This window comes from Haliotis rubra, unplaced genomic scaffold, assembly GCF_003918875.1.
Source record: "Haliotis rubra isolate DU_JTF1 unplaced genomic scaffold, ASM391887v1 Scf113, whole genome shotgun sequence".
Taxonomy (NCBI): domain Eukaryota; kingdom Metazoa; phylum Mollusca; class Gastropoda; order Lepetellida; family Haliotidae; genus Haliotis; species Haliotis rubra.
The window spans coordinates 300090-325059 of NW_025765037.1; the positions used below are offsets into that span (position 1 = coordinate 300090).

General features: G+C 39.6%; 2 protein-coding genes across 11 annotated transcripts in view; one reads left to right on the forward strand and one right to left on the reverse strand.

The window, feature by feature from the left end:
* Positions 1–21441, reverse strand: part of LOC124291095 (molybdenum cofactor sulfurase-like) — a 92710-nt gene extending 71269 nt beyond the window's left edge. For all 3 annotated transcript variants that reach the window (XR_006902148.1, XM_046727998.1, XM_046728005.1), the window contains exon 1: positions 21259–21441. Coding sequence is in view for 2 of the 3 variants with exons in the window: in XM_046727998.1 (XP_046583954.1) it covers positions 21259–21328 (70 nt within the window). In the remaining variant the exon portion in view is untranslated. The remainder of the gene's footprint in view (positions 1–21258) is intronic.
* A 555-nt stretch (positions 21442–21996) lies between these two features.
* The window catches only part of LOC124291154 (poly(rC)-binding protein 3-like), a 380920-nt gene continuing 377946 nt past the window's right edge, over positions 21997–24970 (forward strand). For 4 of the 8 annotated variants that reach the window (XM_046728097.1, XM_046728129.1, XM_046728151.1 and 1 more), the window contains exon 1: positions 22007–22111. The gene's annotated coding sequence lies outside the window, so the exon portion shown is untranslated. Of the gene's footprint in view, positions 22112–24970 lie in introns of all 8 variants that reach the window. The other 4 variants (XM_046728143.1, XM_046728166.1, XM_046728080.1 and 1 more) reach the window with 3 other exon arrangements.

Consider the following 24970-nt stretch of genomic DNA (forward strand, 5'->3'; position numbering starts at 1 on the left):
AACACATCGCATATTCCCGAAAAGTATATTTTAAATTAGGATAGATTTTGGTACTGGGGATCAAACCACCTTCACCTCTGTAGGCAGACACTGTATCTACTACACTACGGAGGGGTACATGATGTAGTAATATATCAGAGCTGATCTCAATCCAGTCTGGCTGGGGTGGTGGGGTAGCCTAGTGGTCAAATCATTCGCTCATCACGTCGAAGACCTGGGTTTGATTCCCGACATAGGTAAAATGTGTGAAGCCCATTTCTGGTGTCCCCCACCATGATATTGCTGGAATATTGCTAAAAGTGGCATAAAATCATACTCATCACCCCCTATCTATGAGAATATTGATTATAGTCCCTTTCACTCATCCTGGATGGACAACCATTTGAGCCACCTCCAAGACCAAGCTGTTTGTGGAGCCTATGTAGACATCACCCAACACAGGCTCCCACAGGAGATATTGCTAGAGGTGGTGATACTTAGAAGCAGATATTGCTTTCCTGATAACAGATTTGTTTACTCGTCATAACCATTTCAGGATGGTTTCATATGTTTAATGCAGCCTAGGGGAATCTCTGTTAGATTAGAAATCAGCTAAATGTGTTGAAACATTTCACCACGTGCAGTCATTTTGATGCAAGAACATCAAACCACAAAAACAATCAGTGACGATGATCCAAGGTTTGTCGTGCTCACCCTTAGGGTATTTCTTGCTACTATTTCAAACAGACAAACAACATACCTAAGATAAATTCTTAAGTGAGTGAGTGAGTGAGTGAGTGGAGTTTAATTCCTCTGAAGCATTGTCATCAGTTTTTTCCTGTAAGTGTTGAATGAATACATGTTTTGCATGGTCTTCATTGTGAAGAAACAACCATTCATATTCTTGGATGGGGTGGCTGGTTTTGTTTAATGCAAAACAAATGTTCCACACAAATAAATGTTTCACCCAAAAAAGAAAAAAAGGCACAAAAAGAAAATACAATTCAACAGTTTTCAGCTCTAATCAGAGAGGGGGCGGTGGGTAGCCTAGTGGTTAAAACGTTCGCTCATCCCACCGAAGACCCAGGTTCGAGTCCCCCCATGGGTACAATGTGTGAAGCCCATTTCTGGTGTCCCTGCCATGATATTGGTATAAGCGGCATAAAACTCACTCACTCACTCACTCACTCACTCTAATCAGGGAACCAATTTTAGTGCATTGAAGCAGTTATTGAAAAAATATCCCCACAGAAATCAAAGGTTCACCTCAGAACAAGTTGGAGAGGTGGATCTCTTCGCATGGAGGCACTGACAGACATGACCATTAAAACAGGGACTTCCTTGAAGACCTGGGCCTCCTCAGCATTTTGTTTGCAGTAAGACATGACTAATGGGATCAGGTGTTGAGGCTTGCTGACTTGGTAGATTCATGTCATTGTATACCAACAGTGAAAGATGTCAGTCACCAGGCTGTCTGGCCCAGACTTGATTGTTTACAAGATACTGTCATGTAGCTGTTAGTGTCATTCAACACTGCTGAATTCAACATTAAACAAACTGATCAAATCCTCATGTATACACACACAAAGACTCTGAATGAAATCTGTTTTTACACATTAGAATTCACTAATCTTTATTATTTTATTTTCTTGAGTGTGTACATTTGGTTCGTTACGACATGACCGAAATAATGCCAATGCAACATTAATTCCTAACTCACCTCAACTCTTTTGATACTGATGTCAAATGGAATATTGCAGGCTGGGTCTGCTATTTTATAAACTAGATTGGTTTTGGTCCCAACAAACACATCTATTCCTAGTCATAATGCAAAACAAACCCTAGTTAGTTTCAAGTCATTTACTCTTCTACCTAGCTGCAACTGAAATGCTGAAGCTCTAAATGAAACAAGTCAAGATTTTCTTGCATCTCCAGTCTCCCTGGGGATCCTTGTTAATACAAACTGCTTGTTCCTGTCAAAATTATGTAGTTTAAGAGACATGAAAAACCCACATACACTGGCATATCAAAGGGAGGTAACTGCGAATAGATGCAAATTGCTGCCCTGAAACAACTGGGAATTTCAAATCCTATTTGGTTTAGCTGGATACGATAGATGTTACCCATCACGCAAAACTGGAAATGTCTGCCTGTCCAAGACTGTAACTTCAAATACAGACCTTTCCCCACATTTACCTTTTTTTTCATTATCGGATAAGAACTTCTTTCTTTGGATTGGCTACATTTCTACCATATTTCCAACAATAACACTGGTGTCATTGCATTAAATCCCTTTACAAGATGATACATTTTAAAAAAATTCAAACATTGAAACCACTGTCACATTTAATTACATATCAAACCTGCTGCACTAGAAACTGCTAAATCCCTTGATTGAATTCAAAATGAGAAATATCCATCGATATAGTTTCAAGATCTTAATACAGTGTTCAAGTAAAAAACAATGCTGAGATAAAAACACTCACAAACTCAATTTTTTAAGCAAATTTATAAAAAGTTCATGGCATTTACTTTTTTCAAGAATGACTGACAAGTTTAAGATCTCATGTTCTTTTCAGGGATAAAAATAAGACAGTCTCATTCCCGAAAGACGACAGTTACAAACTCGCACAGTATGCAGCATTTCACGATTTTAATAACTATCACCACTACGGGCAACGAAAAAACCCAGTAATCTTTGGTAAACACAATCAAGATAGCATAAAGTTCTAAAATCTAATCTTGCCATGAAATCAATTGGAAAAAAAGATTCAGAACCAGAGGAGACATCTCTGTCAAACCCAGGCCTGATGCCACAATGCCTCCGTTGAAGACCATATTTACTGGAAAACGCGACAAAAATGTAATTTGGTCTGGAGATGGGAAATTTTACACATGGGGCCCTCAGGGCATGAATTTCAGAAAATTTTATTATTTCCAAATTTTGACCAGGCAGTTGATGCATACTCATTCTAGCTGAGATACCTGGGGCAACAGCGATAATGGTGGTTGTGTTTACAAAGATTGTAAACTGTTTACTACTTTACTTTGTCGACATTTTGGGCCCTTTTGTCATTAGAAAATTTTCCTGCATGTTAAGAGGCTTAACACACTTCAAATCCAATTAAACCAAAATGCAGCAGCAGCTCAAATCTGATTGAAAACCCTGACACAAGAAACACAATGGATGGCCCATTTCAAGCCATGCATTAGGAACGCCAATGACGGAGAAAACTTGTCATTAGTTTTGTAACAAAATTAGCTGTCCCTTAAATTCCTTTCTCTGCCCAAGGATTTATCATGCTCTAAAGTAGCTCCATAGTCCATCAGGTTTTCTCGGAGGGAAGCATGGAGAATTTCCTCCAGCGTATAAAGCATGCCAAGACTCATTGGCCATACCAGCTACAGTTCGCATCTTGGGTTCGTGATGGAAATAATGTTGAATAAATTTGTTAACTCACAAACTTGTGAAGTATTTACTTGAGATGAAATGTTGTCCCAAGGTCCTTGTGCCTGCCATAAGAGCTGCCAAGGGAATCTGACTAATTGTGTGTCATCACGCCCGGTTGGCATGGGGCATTACGGATGTTATCAACCACTGAACAGTGAAGTCATTACAAGCATTTCTTCACACTGTCATGATTGAAGAGTAGTAATACCAACTTCTCTTCTCTTATCAAGTATCTTTTTCAAAGTACATAGTTTCAAGTTTGATGAAAACTTTGGCTTGTTGACATTATTGTTTTCAAATGACAGTGGGTTGGTGGGTGGTTGGGTGGGTTTGAGTGAGTGAGTGAGTGAGTGAGTGAGTGAGAGTGAGAGAGAGAGAGAGAGAGAGAGTGAGTGAGTGAGTGAGTGAGTGAGTGAGTGAGTGAGTGAGTGAGTGAGAGAGAGAGATCAATTCTAACCCGCATCTTCACAAATTCTTAACATATTGAGACCATGGAAGTAACACTGAAGTTATCTCAAGTAACCTCTAGCTGTGACTACTCTTTCAGCAAACTGTTTGTCTTCATATTTTGTGGTAAACACCAGTGTCTATTCAATGGAATATTTAACTGTGCTAATTTCATCGTTTTCACTGAATGCAATTTGCATTATACAGTTTTCTTAGTATTTCCCAATCCTCCACTATCAATATGCATTTGGAAAGAACTCATTCATTGAAAGTCTTTGCATAAGTCTTCTGTTACCAGAGGTACGCTGTAAGTGGGAGCTTGCATCCACTGAATGCCATCTTAAAATTATCAATCGTAAAACATAACAGTCTAAACTGAATTTTTGTCGCTAGGAAGCCAGTACTTTTGCTATGAGTGAGTGAGTGAGTTGGGTTTTGAGTTCCTTTTAACAATATTCCAGCAATACCATGGCTGGGGACACCAGAAATGGGCATCACACATTGTACCCATGTGGGGATGACCCGGGTCATCGGTATGAGAATGCTTCAACCATTATATTACCCTACCTCCCCAACATTAAAAGAAATTCGGGCAGTTAAGAAAGGTCCAGCACAATTTGATATGGTTGTCACAGGTCATCAATGTAAGGCGACACCTGATACCAATACACAACATGTTTTAATTATGTATCAATTTCAAAAAGCAATATTTACAGACAATTGTAACTCAACCTGAGACCTGTTCAGGATACTACTGTATCATTGTCACTAAACGTCCGGTCTGATCAACTACAACTCTCACAAAATAACCATTTACGTTGAACAGAAAGTGGTTGTCAGCAACATGCTCTTTTTAGCCTGGACACATTGTGAGTGAGTGAGTGAGTGAGTTTAGTTTTACACCGCACTCAGCAATATTCCAGCTATATGGCAGCAGTCTGTAAATAATCGGTCTGGACCAGACAATCCAGTGATCAACAGCATGAGCATCGATCTGTGCAATTGGGAACCAATGACATGTGCCAACCAAGTCAGCAAGCCTGACCACCCGCTCCCGTTAGTCGTCTCTTATGACAAGCATGGGTTACTGAAGATCAATACTAACCTGGATCTTCACGGGTCGGACACATTGTGGCCCACATTAGGATTGCACTGATGTTCTAAAGTATTGTTGGATGCATTATAAGGTACTTGAAACATAGCTGAACACCCTCACTATTTGCATTCCTTTCATTTTGCAGTACTGGTACCTTTTAAGGAAAATGACATCAAATCATCCAATGTTAGTGGTGATCGTACTCTGTCATACAGACCCTAAAACAAACACATACTTAATCCTAAATACTTTCACAATTGTTGAATACATACACAATTGTTGACAAGTACATCAATGAGTGAGTATGGTTTTACACCACTTCTAGCAATATTCCAGCAACATCACGGCAGCTTCACACATTGTACCCATTTTTTAAATAGAACCTGTAAGCGTGACGAGGGAACACTTTAACCACTAGGCTACCCCACTGCCCCAGTACATTAATGAAGTTGCCATGCATGGAGAGAGTCTCTGGCTTCCCTTTTATTATATTTCATAAAGTTTACTGACTGACTTACTAAGTTTGGTTTTACGCCGCTTTTAGCAATATTCCAGCAACATCACGGCGGGGGAAACCAGAAATGGGCTTCACACATTGTACCCATGTGGGGATTCGAACCAGGGTCTTTGGCGTTCATAAAGTTTAATTTCAGAGACTAAATGGTGATTAAAAAACATAGAGGACCGAGTTTGGACAGCTGTACGCTCAATTTGGGGTGAGGTGGGGGTGGCGGGGCAGGGTGGAGGAGAGATGGAAGCTTTCTACTATGGGTCAAGGAGGTCAAGTACTAAAATGCTATCCCATATTCTGACGGTGAAGCCATACATGCAGGTAAGTTCCCAAGTGTAATCAGTCCATGTAATAACTTTGAACTTGTGACCCTATAATCTGCCCTGTCTCCACTATCCTCCACTATGGGGGATGAGCATAAATAATGTCAGTACTTGATTCAATGATAAAACCTCTGGGGAATACCTCAAACATTTACCAGAAGCTTGCGAGACAAATGTCACAATCATTGTCATTTTTGTAGTTGATGAGTAACTTTTTAGCTTGCAATACATTTTGCTGAAGTTACACAAATCATAACATGCTGCATTTGATTGAAAATTTGCTTTTTCCAACATCAATTATTCCCTTGTTTTCAACAAAATTTTAGGACCATGAAAATCTCTCGAAAAGCTTTGCATTCATCAGTATGCAGGTAGATCAGAGATGAATTTACAGTGGGTTGAAACAAAGGAAACATTGTATTAGATTTTGGAGGTGAAAAGTCTTTTTAGTGAGGTGCAGAGTACCTCTTGTCAGTGACACGTCACATCAATATTTATAAACTCCTGAGTTTGTTTCTCAGAGGTAAGTGTTGTCAATGCTGCAGCAATGTTCCCATCATGAAAAGTGAGTGAGTATGTTTTTTACGCCGCTTTTAGCAATTTTCCAGCAATATCATAGCGGGTGACACTAGAATGGGCTTCACACATTGTACCCATGTGGGGAATCGAACCCGGTGTAGCAGGCCATTTCTTCCCCAGTCTAAACTTTCCCCGGGGAGGTTTTGTCCTAGGATATTCTTACCGCGGGGAAAGTTTGGGCTAGGCTAAAGTTTGCCCCCCTAGGCCAAACTTTTCCCCCTGTTTAAACTAGGATATTTTGTTTTGTTTTTTTATGAAAAGTGGGGTGATTCTGGCCTATCTAGGCTACTTCTTCCCCACCCTTGTTTTTATATCAAATGGGGGAGATTCTGCCCTACCTAGGCTACTTCTTCCCCACCCTTGTTTTTATATCAAAAGGGGATGATTCTGCCCTACCTAGGCTACTTCTTCCCCACCCTTGTTTTTATATCAAAAGGGGATGATTCTGCCCTACCTAGGCTACTTCTTCCCCACACTTGTTCTTATATCAAAAGGGGGAGATTCTGGCCTAGCTAGGCTACTTCTTCCCCACCCTTGCTCTTATGCTTGCTTTTCTTTTTTATCTCCTTATAGAAGGGTATTGAAAGTTATGAAACAAAATGGGAACCATGTACATGTTATATATGAATATGTAGATGACCTGTAAATTGTTAATGGAACTTGACATCAACACAAATATCTTATCAATGTGTTCACGTGAATAGCTATGCCTTGTTTTCATTTATGACTTTTTCAAGACAAACATAAACATGAAAACAAGGTTTGGGAAGAAATAGCCTAGCTAGGCCAGAATCCCCCCTTTTGATATAAGAACAAGGATGGGAAACAAGTAGCCTTTAAAGTTGATTCAAGGGTGGGGAAAGTTTGGCCTAGGACAAACTTTCCCCGGGGAAGATTTAGCCTAGGGGGGGAAAGTTTTTCCTAGGCCAAAGTTTCCCCTGGGAAACCAACGCTTTAACCACTAGGGCTAACACACACCATACCACACACACACACACACCCACAACACACCACACACACACACACACCCCTCCATCCCTCTCTCATCTCTTCTAACAGGATTGGGGGGTCACGCTCACTGATTTGGTTGACACATGTCATCGGTTCCCAGTTGCACAGATCGATGCTCATGCTGTTGATCACTGGATTGTCTGGTCCAGACTCGATTATTTACAGACCGCCGCCATACAGCTGGAATATTGCTGAGTGCAGCGTAAAACTAATCTAAACTCACTCACTCACACACACTCATCTGTCCAAAGGATATTCTATAAAGCCTTCTGAAAATAAAGTGTTTCAGGAATATTGAAAAGAAAGTCTCTCCACCTCTGCAATGTTCCATAGAATGTCCCTTGCTTGTGAATTTAGTTAGCAGTTGAACACGATGAACATATGGAAATGTGCAGAATCAAATACAGATGTGCTCTTGATGCCACTAGGCTACAGAGGTACTGACAACCAGAATACTGAAGAATCTCCTTTATAGGTGCATATACATGCCTTATTATGAATCACTGGATTGTCTAGTAATGGCTCATCTTATAAGGGAAATATAGCTCAGTGCATGATCACTCAATGTTGCCCAATATTCACGGGACTGGGCATCGAATGAAGGATTCATTAGAAACATAATGATGTAATCAAGAAGAAACTTGGTCTTCCAAGTAATATCTGTTATCCTATTACTCAGTTTGGCATAATAATCAGGTCTGACTGCTCAAAAACTGATTCCGTGAATTATTAAAAAACATACAAAATTACATTTGGCTCCACAGGGCAACATGGGACTGTTGCTAGTTAGCAGAAATTATCACTACGCTCCAACTGTTTTCAAGAAGATTTCAGGAGGAAACATGTTCTTAAAATGTCTTTGAATATCAGTGAGTGTTTAATATCCCAGATAGCTGAAATCCTCCCTGGAGTTGAGGGAATATTCCACATAGCTGTTCCACTGTGATGCTGCCAAACCCTACCATTCTCAGCTTCTGGGATATATGGGATATCGTCATGTGAGGGTGGATCAGTGCATGGATGGATGAGTGCGTAGATGGTTGTAAGGGTGGCTGGCTGGCGGGGATGGTTTAACTCCCCAGAGTCAGTGGCTCAATGATTGAGTGGGTGGATGAATGCATGGATGGTATGTGAGTGAGTGAGTAAGTTTAGTTTTACGCCACACTCAGCAATATTCCAGCTATATGGCGGCAGTCTGTAAATAATCGAATCGGGACCAGACAATCCAGTGATCAACAACATGAGCATCGATCTGCGCAATTGGGAACCGATGACATGTGTCAACCAAGTCAGCGAGCCTGACCACCCAATCCCGTTAGTCGCCTCTTACGACAAGCATGGGTTACTGAAGGCTCATTCTAATCCTGACCTTCACAGGTTGGATGGTATGTGGTGGATGGTGCAGAGATAGTTGAGTGGGTGGATGGTGCACAGATAGTTGAGTGGGTGGATGGTGCACAGATAGTTGAGTGGGTGGATGGTGCACAGATAGTTGAGTGGGTGGATGGTTTAACCAACTGATGGGTGCATAGATGGTTCAATAAGAGGATGGATGGTTAGTTGAAAGTATTGATTGATGGTTGAGGGGGCAGAACAGTGGATCAATGAATCACTGGGTGGATGAATGCATGGATGGTATGTGGGCATATGGGTTAACAGGTGCATGGATTGTTGAGACAAACGATGGGTAGATAGATGGTTGAGTAGTTGGATGGGTGGTTGAGTAGTAGATTAAGTGAGTGAGGGAGTGAGTTTGGTTTAACACTAGTTTTAGCAATATTCCAGCAATATCACAGCGGGGGAAACCAGAAATGGGCTTCACACATTGTACCCATGTGGGGAATCGAACGCAGGTCTTCAGCGGACAAGTAAACGCCTTAACCACTCCACCGCCCCATTTAAGTCAGTGAATGTGAATGGCTTGGTGAATGAGTTGTCAAGTAGATGGATGGTTGATGGATGGATGGTTGGTTGAGTGGATAGCTGGCTACAAGGATAGTTGGTTGATTGGTTGGATGGATGAATGCAAGAACATTTTCCCAAATCCTAATTTTCCAATTCCATGTCAATGGAACCAAAAATGAACTCCAACCTCAACAATCAACTACATCATCAACATGACAGCTGCATCAGTAATGTTCTTTAAATATATCCCCTGGGGATGGAATAAATGTCTGGAACCCTGCAGCCTGATGAAAGAGGTGGCTAGATACAATTGGATGTCCTTAACTTGTCAGGCCATCATGCACTGATTTCAAGGGTCACGCTTTCACTCATTGGTCTGCCAGGCTCAGACTTATTGTTATTTTTGACATAGCTGGAATATTTAACAATACTTCCTTTTTTAAAATCCTTCGGGGCGGTGGGGTAGTCTAGTGGTTAAAGCGTTGGCTCATCACGCCGAAGACCCGGGTTCGAATCCCCACATGGGCACAATGTGTGATGCCCATTTCTGGTGTCCCCCGCGGTGATATTGCTGGAATATTGCTGAAAGCGGAGTAAAACCAAACTCAGTCAGTCAGTCAGTTTAAAATCCTTCAGAACTACTAATAGGTGTTTATGGGCAAAAAGTGAAGAGATTTGCCTATGTGAAATATTGTAGAAACTCAAGGACAGCAAACTAAATGGTGGCGTGTGGTCCTGTGCATAGGGCTCAGGTCACAATCAGGTGAAGTTAAGTAACGTTGGGCACGGAGAGTCCATGGATGGGTGACCATGTTTGGCAGCTTGACTGCTGAGAGTTTCTAAGACTTCAGACCTGTGGATGTGAGGTGAGTTTGGTTTTAACGCCATGCTTTTTAGCAATATTCCAGCATGTCAATTGGCTGCTTGTACTAGGTGAAATGGGCTTTGCTTTGTACTCATGTGCAGGGATTCAACCCAGGTCTTTCTAGCCAGACTTAACCACCCAGACCTGTACCACAACTAGGCACATGAGAGATGTGGTCTCACCTTAGGCAATCAGTTTGCTTCTGTTCACACTGCAGAAAACGGGTACCCGGTGGGATAAGGCATGTAACCACTAACCTTCTAGTGCCTCACAGGCAGCTTGGGTTATCCGGGGTAATAATAATCAGATTGTTTGTGCGCTTTGAGCATGCATTGTGCATGGAGAAATGTGCATGATAAATGGACTATTATTATAAATATGGGAGGAAGACAAATAGCAGAGTTTCTTATCTCAGGAGTAGAGTACAAGCTGTGTCCAAGCGTTGGTTGCCACCTCCCCACTTTACCACTTAGCAAAGTGCCAGAGTGTATAATGCGCTTGTTGAAAAACTACAACGGTAAGAGTGTCACCAGTAATGACCCCTGACAGTGAACCCATTTAGCATGGAGCAAGGTCTTACAGAATTAATACCAAACAATGGGACCATTAGGCCATCCCTGCCTGTACAGATAGAATGACTTTCACTTTCATTTATACCTGTTCACACGGCAAAGCCTTTATAATTGCCTTCTCTTCTGTAATGGTCACAGGCCTCATTATGTATTCATTGTATGTTAATCAGAGATCATGAGCATGCATATGTCCGCTCAGGAACTGATACCACTGTACTTAGCTAGATGTGGGCACATTGGTCAAGGTTTGGTTACTCTCATTGAACAGCAAGTACAAACAACTTGTATCATTCCCCCTTTCTGTAGTATATCTGCCTCTGTATCTGTATGTGAAACTTTCCACAACCTCATTGAACATTCATGCATAGTATTTCACCTTTACAATATTTCCTCTGCCTCTTTACCTGAAATTGAAACTATCCACCACCTCAAACAACAGCAACATCAAACCCACACATACATCATTCCACAACCTCACTGAACAACTCGTCATATGAGCGAAATATTCTCAAGCACAACGTTAAACCCAATTTCACCTCACCTCACTGAACAACAGCAACAGACAACTTCTGTATAGTATTTCCCCCTTGCAATATTACTTTTGCTTCTGTACTTGTACTTGAAAGTATAAAAATCTCACTTAAGAACAGTAACAAAACACTGTATAGTGTTTCCCCTTACTTCCTCTGCCTCTCTACCTGTACTTGAATGACCAATGCTCGGATGGTCAGATTAGCTGCTTTGGTTGACACATGCCAACTGTGTAGATCGATGTTCATGATGTCAATCACTGGATTGTCTGGTCCCGACTCAATTATTTACAGACTGACGCCATATAGCTGGAATATTGCTGAGTGCAGCGTTAAACAACAAACAAACAAACAAAAATGTACCCGAAATGTTCCACAACTACATTGAACAAAAGTAACAAACAACTCCTGTATAGTATTTCCCTTCTATATTTCCCCTGCCTCTGTACTTGGATGTGAAACTTTCAAAAACCTCACTAACCAACAGTAAAAATAATCTTGTGCAGTATTTTCCCTCTTACTTGCTCTTCCCCTGTACCTATCCTGGAAACGTCGTCATATGAGCGAAATATTCTCAAGCACGACGTTAAACCCAATTTCACCTCACCTCACCTATCCTGGAAACTATCCATGTCTAACCAACAGTAACATAAAACTCACACATATGTGAAACATTCCACAACGCCATTGAACACCAGTAACAGTATTTCCTCTCTTACTTACTCTGTACCTGTACTGGAGTGAGTGAGTGAGTTTGGTTTTATGCCACTTTTAGCAATGTTTAAGCAATATCATGGTGGGGGGGGACACCAGAAATGGGCTCCACACATTAAACCCATGTGGGGAATCGAACCAAGGTCTTTGGCATGACGAACACTTTAACCACTAGGCTACCCCACCACCCCTCATATATTATAAATCATGTTGGTGTTATAAAATAGATACATTGCTTCCAACAAGGTTACACATATTTTCTGGTATTTTAATTTTGCTATACAAAGTTTAACATATATGTAATTCACAGTAACCTCAAGCCAGTAAGTTTTTACCCTACAAGATCACATAAATCAATTATTCAGGGTTGGGATTCATCTGACAAAATTGAAAGAATACCAACTTATGAAATAAAAGTACTGAATATGATTCATATCGCACAGATAGTATGGGGATATATGTTATATATCATCCCGATTGTAACACCTCCATATATATCTGGTCTAAATTTGAAGCCATAACATATATCCTGTTGATGTCTGTATTTTCATGCAAACACACAAATAAAAATATATCTGACAAGAAGCTAATCCTGTGCAAGACATTTCAAGGTTTTTATAATCAGTGACATTAAATTTTTAAAAACTCTGTATCTTTCAGGTCACTGTTGGCAGAGAATTTATCAAAAAAGAACATGATATATTCACAAAAAGCACATAAATCTCACGAAGAATACTAAAAACGTTGAAGTACATCTTTCATCTCTGAAATTGATTTAATACATTTTTTTCAGCTTGATCTTTGAAGCTTATTCACAAGCATACTTCCCTTCCTTCCCCATCTCATTTCACAAGAGTATTTCAAGCCTGTATTGACAGGGATGGTTCCATGGCTTTGATCAAGAACATATTGACACCTAGCTTGTCAAGAACTGTGAGCAAGGCCACCCAAAGACTGTCAAGAACTGTGACATACGAAAGTCCTTAATCACTTCAATGCCATGTCCATTGCTCAGCCTGCTCAATATGGCCATTAGAGAAAAAAATGAACCCAAACCTTTACAGGATTTCTTTGTATGCATTTCAATACTGACTTGCCTATCATAGGCTTGCAAATACTTGTGCTGTTCTTTAGGGATCTCTAGCTGTCAAAGCAAGGTTTAAAGAACATGTCAGATACAAAGACGTAGAAGTGAAATATGGACACTGTTACCCAAAATAAGACTGTTGTTCAAAGAATGGAGACTGTTTGTACAGTCCATTTGAGAACAAAGACATAGAAGAGAAGGATTGAAATTGGAGGCAACATCACCTCAGGATGGATACCTTTTTCATGATTTATATGAAAACTTGGAGTAGAAGTTAATGTGGATGGTTTTAGATGGAAGAAAAAGTATCAGCTAGTTAGGACATCACATATTCATTTGTTTTCTTTTCAAGTCTAGTGTGACTGATCAGTACTTGGATGGTTCAGCACACATTTATCTCCTAACTTAATTGTCCCAGTGTGAGAACATCACTTTGATTACAATGCGCGCCTGAATTTGTTCCCAGACAGTTTATTACTTTCTATGTTTATTTATTTTTTCTGGAACAGTTTTAAGGACGGTATAAATTAAATAAATGTTGATGGAACATGGATGATGTTTATTCTTCTTTGTGAGTGAGTGAGTGAGTGAGTGAGTGAGTGACAGAGTGAGTGAGTGAGTTTAGTTTTACGCTGAACTCCGCAATATTCCAGCTATATGGCGGTGGTCTTTAAATTATTGAGTCTGGACCAGACAATCCAGTGATCAACAGCATGAGCATCGATGTACACAACTGGGATACGATGACATGTGTTAACCAAGTCAGCGAGACTATGATCATGATTTATATTCAGAATTACTGAAACATGAATATGATCTTGAAGAGCTAGTGAGTGAGTGAGTGAGTGAGTGAGTGAGTGAGTGAGTGAGTGAGTGAGTGAGTGAGTGAGCAAGCTTTCAGATCACTTTTAGCAATATTCAAGCAACATCATGATGGGGACACAAGAAATGGGGGTTCATAGATATGGAACAACCACCCACTTGATCAACCGTGATGGGACCCGTGAAGGTCCGGGTTAGAATGTACCTTCAGTAACCAATGCTTGTCGCTAAAAGGCGAATAAACGTGATCGGGTGGTCAGGCTCGGTGGCTTGGTTGACACACGTCATCAGTTCCCACTTGAGCATATCAATGCTCATGCTGTTGATCACTGGATTGTCTGGTCCAGACTTGATTATTTACAGACCACCGCCATATAGCTGGAATATTGCTGAGTGCAGTGTAAAACTAAACTCACTCAACCCTGATGGTTGGCTATCAAATATCTGTATCAGCTGCATATTGATTACATTCTAACACAAGACTTTCAAAGAAGACCCTGTGAGGATTCTGGGAAATAACAGTTCCCCATTGCTTAAGGTTGACTAAATTAAGGGTTTCATGGTCACAGTATGTGGACTAGCTAAAAAGAGCTCAATAAAACCTGGATCGGAGCTCATACTTTTAACCAGTGGATTGCCTGCTGTTGATCCACTTCTCTAAAGGCCACCATGCTATGGCTGGAATAGATTGGAGCTCATGCTTTCAACCACTGGTTTGCTTGCCACTGACTCACTTCACTAAAGGCCATCGTGATAGGATAGACTATTGCTGACAAATTTCAATATTGATGTTACAAATTATTCACATATATCCTGATACTTGTCAATATTGTTCATTGAAGGACAACTTGTAAACATGATACATCATGACACTGGAATCAGTTATGTCACTGACCTTGTTTATGACTGTATAATATATGCAGCATCTGACACATAAGTGTTTCTCCAAGGTGTCACCTTGTCCTGACATTATTTTCCAGGTAGCTATAGCAACATTGTAGGAGGCAAAACATTCCTAACACAGCCAAATTAAATACAAAATATAACAACTCAAGCCACAGAAATTGATATACCAAATAAATATTTTACTTTGGCTGCAACTTAATGGAGTTGTAAAAACCTGTTTCCCCTGAGGTAAACCTAAAATCTCTAACCATATGTATTGCAATACAGTATAAATGGTGTCTGTTTAATAAGTGAGTGTGTATTGTTTCCACCACTTTAAGCAACGTTTCACCAATATCACAGCAAGGGACACCAGAAATAGGCTTAGCACATTTAAAATGTGTGGAATTTAACCCAGGGCCGAAGCTCTCTTAGCTAAGATAGTCGTAAATTAATGTTAATGTATGGCACTTACGACGATCTTAGCGCTAAGAGAGCTTCGAAAATCTAGGCCCAGGTTTTTAGGACTGATGAGCGAACGCTTTAACTACTTGGCTACCCCACTGGCCTGGTTTAATGAGAAAATATGTGAACAAGAGAATGTCTCTGAGCTTTATCAATAATGAAACCAATTAAGATCTTCCTTCCACAGCTTATCTTAGATTAATATTTCTCATGTGAACCTCCTTGGTTTAGCACTACTACAGTTACAAATGGCAGCCAAGCCTCTTGACGATGAAATGAACTGTACATACAACAAACTGATTTTTGTGTCTATTGGGAGATCACAATGTCCAAATTTAACTGTAAGCTACTTCTCCCAATCCTGTACCCTGGTATGGAAAATAACTATCAAGGAAGGCCTTTAGCAGGAATCATGTCACTGCTATTGACATACATGTATTTTATGAAAATCAAATCCCAGCAATTAGTGAGTGAGTTTAATTTTACCCCACTTTTAGCAGTATTTTAGAAATATCCCGGCCAGCAGAAATGGGCTTCACACATTGTACCTATGTGGAGAATCGAACCCGGGTCTTCGGCGTGACGAGCGATCACATTAACCACTAGGCTACAGCTCCACCCCAGCAATCAGTGGAATTCAGGGAAGCATGCATGAAAATATATTCAAGTCCAACCATATTTTTCGTGTTTTACAAATTTACCTATCCAAGAAGAAAATTAAATTGCAATTTGAATAAAAGGGAGTGAGTGAGTGAGTGAGTTTAGTTTTACGCCGCACTCAGCAATATTCCAGCTATATGGCGGCGGTCTGTAAATAATCGAGTCTGGACCAGACAATCCAGTGATCAACAGCATGAGCATCGATCTGCGTAATTGGGAACCGATGACATGTGTCAACCAAGTCAGCGAAACTGACCACCCGATCCCGTTAGTCGCCTCTTACGACAAGATAGTCGCCTTTTTATGGCAAGCACATGGGTTTGCTGAAGACCTATTCTACCCCGGATCTTCACGGGTCTTGAATAAAAGGGACAATGGCCATAAAAATTCAGTGCTCAGTAGGGTCACTGCTCAAATCAAGGTTGAAAAGAAATTAAATAACGCTATAACAAACATGGTGAGCCTACTATCTACACGTGTACCAAATTTCAATATGTATTGATATAATATGATGGCCATAAACACTGTCCACAATATGGCCAACATCGCGTTCATCGTAAAAATTGAGTTTGGACCTCAAACCCAGCTGTCATCTCTTTGTGGGAACAGGCATGTTAAGCTTCATCTTCATTGGTTCATATGATGATTATAGATGTATGCTACCTAAGCAGAGTGAGTGAGTGAGTGAGTGAGTGAGTGAGTGAGTGAGTGAGTGAGTGAGTGAGTGAGTGAGTGAGTGAGTGAGTGAGTGAGTGAGTGAGTGAGTGAGTGAGTGAGTGAGTGAGTGAGTGAGTGAGTGAGTGAGTGAGTGAGTGAGTGAGTGAGAGTGAGTGAGTGAAGTGAGTGAGAGTGAGTGAGTGAGTGAGTGAGTGAGTGAGTGAGTGAGTGAGTGAGTGAGTGAGTGAGTGAGTGAGTGAGTGAGTGAGTGAGTGAGTGAGTGAGTGAGTGAGTGAGTGAGTGAGTGAGTGAGTATTTGGGTGGGCAGGCCGGTTGGCGAGCGGGCATTCGAGTGAGTTGAGTTTTATGACTTTTGCAATATTCCAGCAATATCAAGGCGGGGGACACCAGAAATAAGCTTCACACATTGTATTCATTTGGGCAATCAAACCCACATATTTGGTGTGACGAGCAAACACTTTGACCACTAGGCTGCAGATGAGCCATGACTTCCTGAGCATCGTGACATTTTGTTTTGCAGCACATCCTTGAAAGTATAAATGATTTTTAATTTATATCAGTGAAGTAATATCCTTGTGTAGCTAGGGAAAGTCACATAAATATGCACATCCTGACAACTTATCATATTAAACATGTGTTAGCATTTCCTCTTTACAATCTCAGCTGGTATGTATGGAAGCTCATTAAGACCATAAAATGATCATGGTATTATTTTTTGTGTTATGTTTTTCTTCTTTTTCAATTCAAGAAATTGTCCAGAAAATTAAAGCTGTCAATAGCATCAGCTCAAAGCAGCAAGAGAAAGATCTGAAGTTCATTTGCTGAATCAGCTTATATTGAATCATCAGTATGGTATGTTGAATTTTTAACAGAGCATCATAAGGTTTAAAGATAAGAACAAACATTGCATTGCCACCAAAAGACCCCAAATTGCAATTAGTTCCATTCCATTGGCTTTTCCAATAATATTTTCCATTTCCCTTCTAATGACAGGTCCCATATCAGTTATATTACCTTTCTAATGACAGGTCCCATATTGGTTATATTTCCCTCCTAATGACAGGTCCCATGTTAGTTATATTTCTCTTCTAATGACAGGTCCCATATTGGTTATATGTCCCTTCTAATGACATGTCCCATATTGGTTATATGACCCTTCTAATGACAGGTCCCATATTGGTTATATGTCCCTTCTAATGACAGGTCCCATATTGGTTATATTTCCCTTCTAATGACAGGTCCCATATTGGTTATATGTCCCTTCTAATGACAGGTCCCACATTGGCTATATGTCCCTTCTAATGACAGGTCCCATATGACCCTTCTAATGACAGGTCCCATATTGGTTATATGTCCCTTCTAATGACAGGTCCCATATTGGTTATATGTTCCTTCTAATGACAGGTCCCATATTGGTTATATGTCCCTTCTAATGACAGGTCCCATATTGGTTATATGTCCCTTCTAATGACAGGTCCCATATTGGTTATATGTCCCTTCTAATGACAGGTCCCATATTGGTTATATGTCCCTTCTAATGACAGGTCCCACATTGGCTATATGTCCCTTCTAATGACAGGTCCCATATTTGAGGTCCCATATTGGTTTATATGTCCTTCTAATGACAGGTCCCATATTGGTTATATGTCCCTTCTAATGACAGGTCCCATATTGGTTATATGTCCCTTCTAATGACAGGTCCCATATGACCCTTCTAATGACAGGTCCCATATTGATTATATGTCCCTTCTAATGACAGGTCCCACATTGGCTATATGTCCCTTCTAATGACAGGGCCCATATTAACTGTCCAGTATCGCAACATTCCTTCAACTATGACCTCATTGCATTGTTACTTTGTTCCATGACCTCATTGCACTGTATGGTGCCAACAGTTCAAGGGGCGATGCGTGTTTGGTGAAATACGTAAACATGCTACATTTATCCATTACTAAAACATGAGAAATATATGTTTTCTTGTACAAAAAGGTCTTATTTGTATCACTTAAAACATTAATAATAGATATGTTAAGTATGATTATTCTTTTTAATGTATGTAATTACACACATTGTGTGATTTTCAATAACACCTTCAGAAGGCCAGTGGATGACAGGGCACCTTACACACAAGTGCATTACTGTGCACACTAAGCTCTTAGATTAATTTATTGCCATTTTTAAAATACCAATCTCTGACACATTGAAATACAGCATGAAACTACCTGTAATAATTTACAATGGCTATTGCTTGTCATTGTGCATATCATCTAGTCTGTTGTTTTTTCAAACATTGAGAAACATTGTTTTGATGGTTTCCATACATCACCTACATCAATTACAAACATTCAACCCCATCAGTAGAACTTGTTTGAGTGGCATTTAGAAGTTGGTGTGATGAACAACGAGGAGAGTTCTATGGATATACAACTTCTTCGTATATATATATACCTTGCCTCTAGTATTGTACATCATTTGCTTGATAACGGTGTTAGTTAAGCTACACCGAAACATCGCTAATATTATATTAAAGAAGTTGTATATCCATAGAACTCTCCTCGTTGTCCCAGCAATAGAAGTTTTAGAATGTCATAAACACTAGATAAAGCCAGGGGAAATATTATTTTGGAAGAATAACATGAGTTTTACTGAACAAAGACACTTAGAAAACTAATCTGTATAACAAATATTCACTTTTGATAGAAAGGTGTAGTTTGAGAAGACCTTGGACATTATTCTAAACCATTACCTTAATCATTACATCCCTTTAATAAGGCCTTCTCATAACCCAACAACATACACACATTTGAACATATGAATCATTAAACTTTCGTAGTGTTCATTGTATTTCCGTCATTCTGATTGGCTGATTTAGTCAGGTGTTGTTGCATTGACTTCCTAAAGTCCATCAAAGTGGACAACTTTCGGCTATGCAGATTCATACATTAGGCACATCAGGGTTTTTTATTTGTACCTCATTGAACTGAAAAAATACAGTCAATCTTTGAATACATTTAAATTAAAAAAACACACACCTAAAGTCACTGTCAAATATTGAGTGCATATATTGCTCCTTTTTAACCTTATTTATGTCTTGCTGTACAGATATTGCTCCTTTTTAACCTTATTTATTTCTTGCTGTACAGATAAGCTGGTCATATTTTTTCAAGAATAAGATAAAAAATAAAAATCAATTTTCCCCGCTCGAAAAATAAAATCTTATATACGGGAGCAAGACTTCGACTACGCAAGACAGTTTGTTGGACACTAAAACCCCAGTTTAAAAATATGTAACACAAGAAAAATAATTTGTCTGGCCTTATCTAAAGAAGTAAGGTTACAAACACAATCATTGTACCATCACTGGAAAAACAAAGCATGAAAGACAACCAGTAACACTAAACAAACACAACAATTAGTCAAACAAAACATCAACAAGAATAAAAAAAATAAAATTTCTTGACAGATTCATTCCATTAGTAAACATTGGGTGCCCAGAATCACTGAAAATATTTTCCACCCCAGTGTCTAAAAACAGGAACCCTTTGATTGGCTGACAAGGTGCAATTACTGTGTTGATACAAGCAATTAACTAATCAGTCAATGAATGTTTTAGAGACTAATTGCAATTGTGTAATCCCACTGATCACCTAATGAGTATCAATTAGTGTGGTATCCCTGACCTGGCTAATGGCTGGCTAATTAGGGTGGGTGTGGTTCTCTATAACAATGGTGTACATTTCATGGCCAAGGTTTTCAGCTGATATCCTAACAGAGGTCTATTTGGAAGCTTCAGTGTAAATGTCAGTTTAATGGTGCAATGTGCTGTACTTACTGAAGGCCTGTTCCTAAAAGTTAAGTTTAAATGTCTTCTGTCCAGCTACGACTCTTGTTTTATTGGCATTCTAGAAGCTGGATACTAACCAAGGAAATTACACTACTTCACTGATAATATCATCTTGTTTATTGCAGGTATATATAGTGAGATGTTGAGATTGATAAATTTGAGTTTGAGTGTAGTTAAAAACACTTAGTCTCTGAACATTTGTAATTTTGATAGTAACAAATAAACCTATTTACATTGAAAAGCAGCCCCAGAGAGATGAGAGATTCACAGTTCCTGAAACTTAGGAAGTCAAGACTTGCTTCATTCAGAATTGTAGCATTATAGGGAAGGATAGGCAGTTGGGAAAATAATGTGGTTCAGGGACTGTGAGGCAGACTATTAATTTAAGTAAATTCCTTTGGATGTTATCTCATATTTTACAACAGGTGTCATCTGAACTTGTTCCTCAAATAAAACTTTATTACATTTTATTTCAAAGTGTTTGATTAATGCATGTCCTCCTCATCTTTACGATTTGCCTGGTGTGTGTATGGGGAAGGTAACTACATGTCTGCAGTGCTTTTCTGCGAATTACATACAGTATTTGGTGCTTTTCCGGCTTCCGATAATTTTTGCTGTGTCATTGTTGTTTTGATTTCGTTCAACGAGATTTCATGGGTTTTGTTCAGTGGGTAACGCTGCAACTTGGCACTTAAAGTATTTCCAGTGTTGAACTGAATCACAGCCTCGTAGCTAGTACAATGTTACACTTCCATACAACAATGTGCAACAAACTGCATAATCATACTTTCACAAGACAGGTGTAACTTGATCCGAAACTAGAGCCGGGATTACCTTTAAGGGTTGGGAATTCCCCTTCCCGAATTCGTTCAATGTCAAAGTTATACACATTTCTGGTGCCCATGTTAGCGATGACGGCGTTTGCAGCGAAGTGTTGTCGAGGTGTACTGCTGTCGTCGTCGAAAACAACCGAGAATGCCGAATATGACAGGAACGCCTTCACATCGCCATGTTGACTAGGTCATGTGACGAACTCAACTTTGACCTTGAATATTCATGAGTTATGGAATCATTCCGCCATGTGTTTACAATTTTACGCTTGAGGAGAACACGGCTGTCACATCACGAGCGGAAATAAAATGAGTTATCAATAAAGTTTTACTGCATTTCATCAACGCAAAGTAATTCCCAGCATTGCGTTTTATAGCAACACTATTTCAAACATACATTATGTACGATAAGGGACCTATTTTTCATGCTGTCATTCCTATCGATTTCTGTAACGCCTCTAGCTATTTCTCCATTTTGTGAAGTCACATGATCAATACCGTAACCCTTGAACTAAAAATAGTACCCAATATTTACAATATATCAATGCGCAACATGTATGAAAATAGGCAATTTTGATTAAAGCAGCTGAAATTTAATTATTCATGGAAGAAAATGCCCTCCAATATGATTGTGGTGGACATCGTGTAAAGCGCCACAGCTCTTAACGCCTCTCACACGTTAGCGACGCGGCAATCGATAAATGCACTACATTGTTTAGCGGAAGCGTAAATCTAAGGCTCGTGCCGCGTCATTGCACTCGCACGCGCTGATCATCTTCCCTCCTCCTCACACCTTCTCGACCCTGACAGCTCTGTGCCTGTTCTAATTTGCCCAGCTAACCTTTGCTAGATCCCAGGTATGTGTCATCTTTCTTTTCCACACAACCCGCCTCTTTCTCTCATCTGTTTTTATTTTCCACCCAATGTCACATGGTTCTCTCCCCCCAGGTCGCCCGTCCGTCTTCATCACCCCCCGTGACTTAAAGTCGCAAACCATAACCGCGTGTCACGCCCCCCTCCGAATCTCCCCGAAAAACACATCATCCACCCGTCTGCGTTTATTTATTTTGATAGACTGCATGTTAGCACCGTTACCAATCCCCACGGTTCAGGGTCGCCGCTAGAATTAGAACCTGTAGCGACTTTTTCCAGCAAAACCCTCGCTTTCTCCCGGTACCTTAGTTGCTGTAGCCCACTCTACTTACTATGTGAAGAGGATTGAAAGAAGGACGACGGAGGAAAGAAGGACGAGGAAGAAAGAAACGCGGACTACAGAATAAGGTGAAGAAGGAATTGTTCTCACAAGAAACTGTGATTTTTTTCGGTGAAGGATTATATAATGACCATACAACGTGCAAACGATGTACGGATTCTCAGATGTGGAAAAATCTCAAGATGTGCGGGCCGGCCGGCCTGTGAGCTAGATTGTCTTACAGTGCAAAACTGTGTGGAATATACGTGGATTTCCTCTACACACCCATGCCACAAATGTGGAAAGGAAACTGAGAAGGCCGACGCCGAAGCGTGTTTTTATTTTTGGCTCAGGTCGTATTCTGTTCATAGTGGAGGGATCCTTATTCTCTCATGGAGTCTTCACTAAATTCACTGCTGGTAGACCCGGGGGATATTTGATACGCTTAAGATCACTTAGGAAGGTGTGTTGACCCAGTGTGGAATCACGAAGCTGGGGCCATTGCCACTTTGCTTGCCATCAGTGACCGTTTGTCTGCTGTCTTCCAGTTGAAAGTCACGCCTGAGAACGCCAGTGATTTGTGAAATACGTGAGATAGTTCAAGGAGGCTGGAGTATGTGAGACATACATTCCATTGACGTTTTTGATAGTCTTTTCTACGTGTTTTCTAGTACAGGTAATGTTTCAAAACTCAGATATTTTCTCAAATTGCAATTTTATTGAAATAAATCAACCATTTTTAGGCACTGAAACACATATCCTCACATACAGATAATGAATTAAAGTGCATACAACAGTCGAGCTTCAAAATTTAGAAATTACATGGAATCTTCCAAAATTTCTCAGTAGCCCTGCAAAGTGTTATAATAAAAACAAGAAAAACACTAAGCTTTGTATAACAGTGAATAACAACTGTATCACTCCTTTGGATAAACATTGCATCTGGGACAACTGATAAATACACACATTGTACTACAAGACTTGAAACTGTGTGGTACAAGTGACATGTAACAGTAAGCTGCAGTTTCTGTTAAAACTATCTGTTCATCTGATGTTTCCACTGGGTTTTGAAACATTCCCTATGGTGTAGGTGATATATGGTGTTTTGAAATGCTGAACAATTACATAATGATAATGTGCGATATTTGTACGGCTGAAGTGACACATTGTGTAGCTATGACAATCGCCCCAAGCTGTCTCGAGTGAACTGTGCAATCAGGAAACATTACAGTGACTAGCTGATACTGGGATACAGCTGGATTCAGTCTGACCGAAAAACTGAACTGTGGATTTGTGCATCAGTAATTTCCATGGTAACAGAACTTCTGAACCTTGACTTCACAGGTAATGTGTCATCAATCAGGAAGGAGGTTGAGATAAGTCTGCTGATTTAAGGGTCTACTGATCAGTTTATTGAGGAAATAAATATCAAATTTCTTTACAAAACTTTTTTGTGTTTTAGATTAACAATTCTAAGAAGACATTCTCTGTGTCGAATGATTTGTTCGTTACTTCAATATGAGAATTCTAAATGATATTTTTGGATTGATTTTTGTAACGTTCTGGTGTTATTTGCATTGTAGTAATCTGTAATTATCTCGGGCATACTGCAAAACTCACAGATAGAAGTTACATTATTGATTTTCTGTCAAAAGATTTTAGAATCCCCTTGATCAGAACGCAAACTTGACGTATATTCTCCTCATCAATGATCATGGTGACTCGTGACTTGAGGGTTTGAAGGAAATCACTGATTAGGTATTGGATATCCTCGTCCTTGCACCAAGCCAGAAAGAACACTGATTTCACATCCCACTGTTTGTATAGTTCTCTGGTGTGTATCTATGGTAATCTCTAATCACATATACATCAAAGCTTTGTATGGATGAGTGAGTACAAAGCAATATTCTCTTACTTTGGTTATGTGAATTATACAAAATGAATAATCTATACAATGAATACATGAATACAAGGTAACGTTCTCATTTCACAGATGAGTGAATACAAAGTAATATTCTCGTATTATATTTGGATGATTTATGCATATTAATAATTCTTACTGTAAATAAATGTATACGGGGTAATATTTTCATATGATAGTGAAAAAATAACATAGATTGTGAGTATGATGAAATATTCCTATGCCTTTGTTGATATGGACTAATATTCCCATATGGTAGCGAGTATGATGTAATGTTCTCTTATAGTGAATATGAAGTAATATTCCCCTGCTATAGTAAATATGAGGTAATATTCCCATGCCATTGTTAATATGGACTAATATTCCCTTATTGTAGGGAGTATAAGGTAATGTTCTTATTTCATAGTGAAAATGAAGTAATATTCCCCTACTATAGTGAATATGAGATAATATTCCAATATAATAAATTTCCTGAATTGATAAGTAATTGCAAGGTTAAATTACTTTACCATAGATAAGTAAGTGTACCATAATATGTGAATATGAGTGAATATTAACAGGCTCTGGATAAGTGAAGACTAGGTTGTTCTATATAGGTTGTAC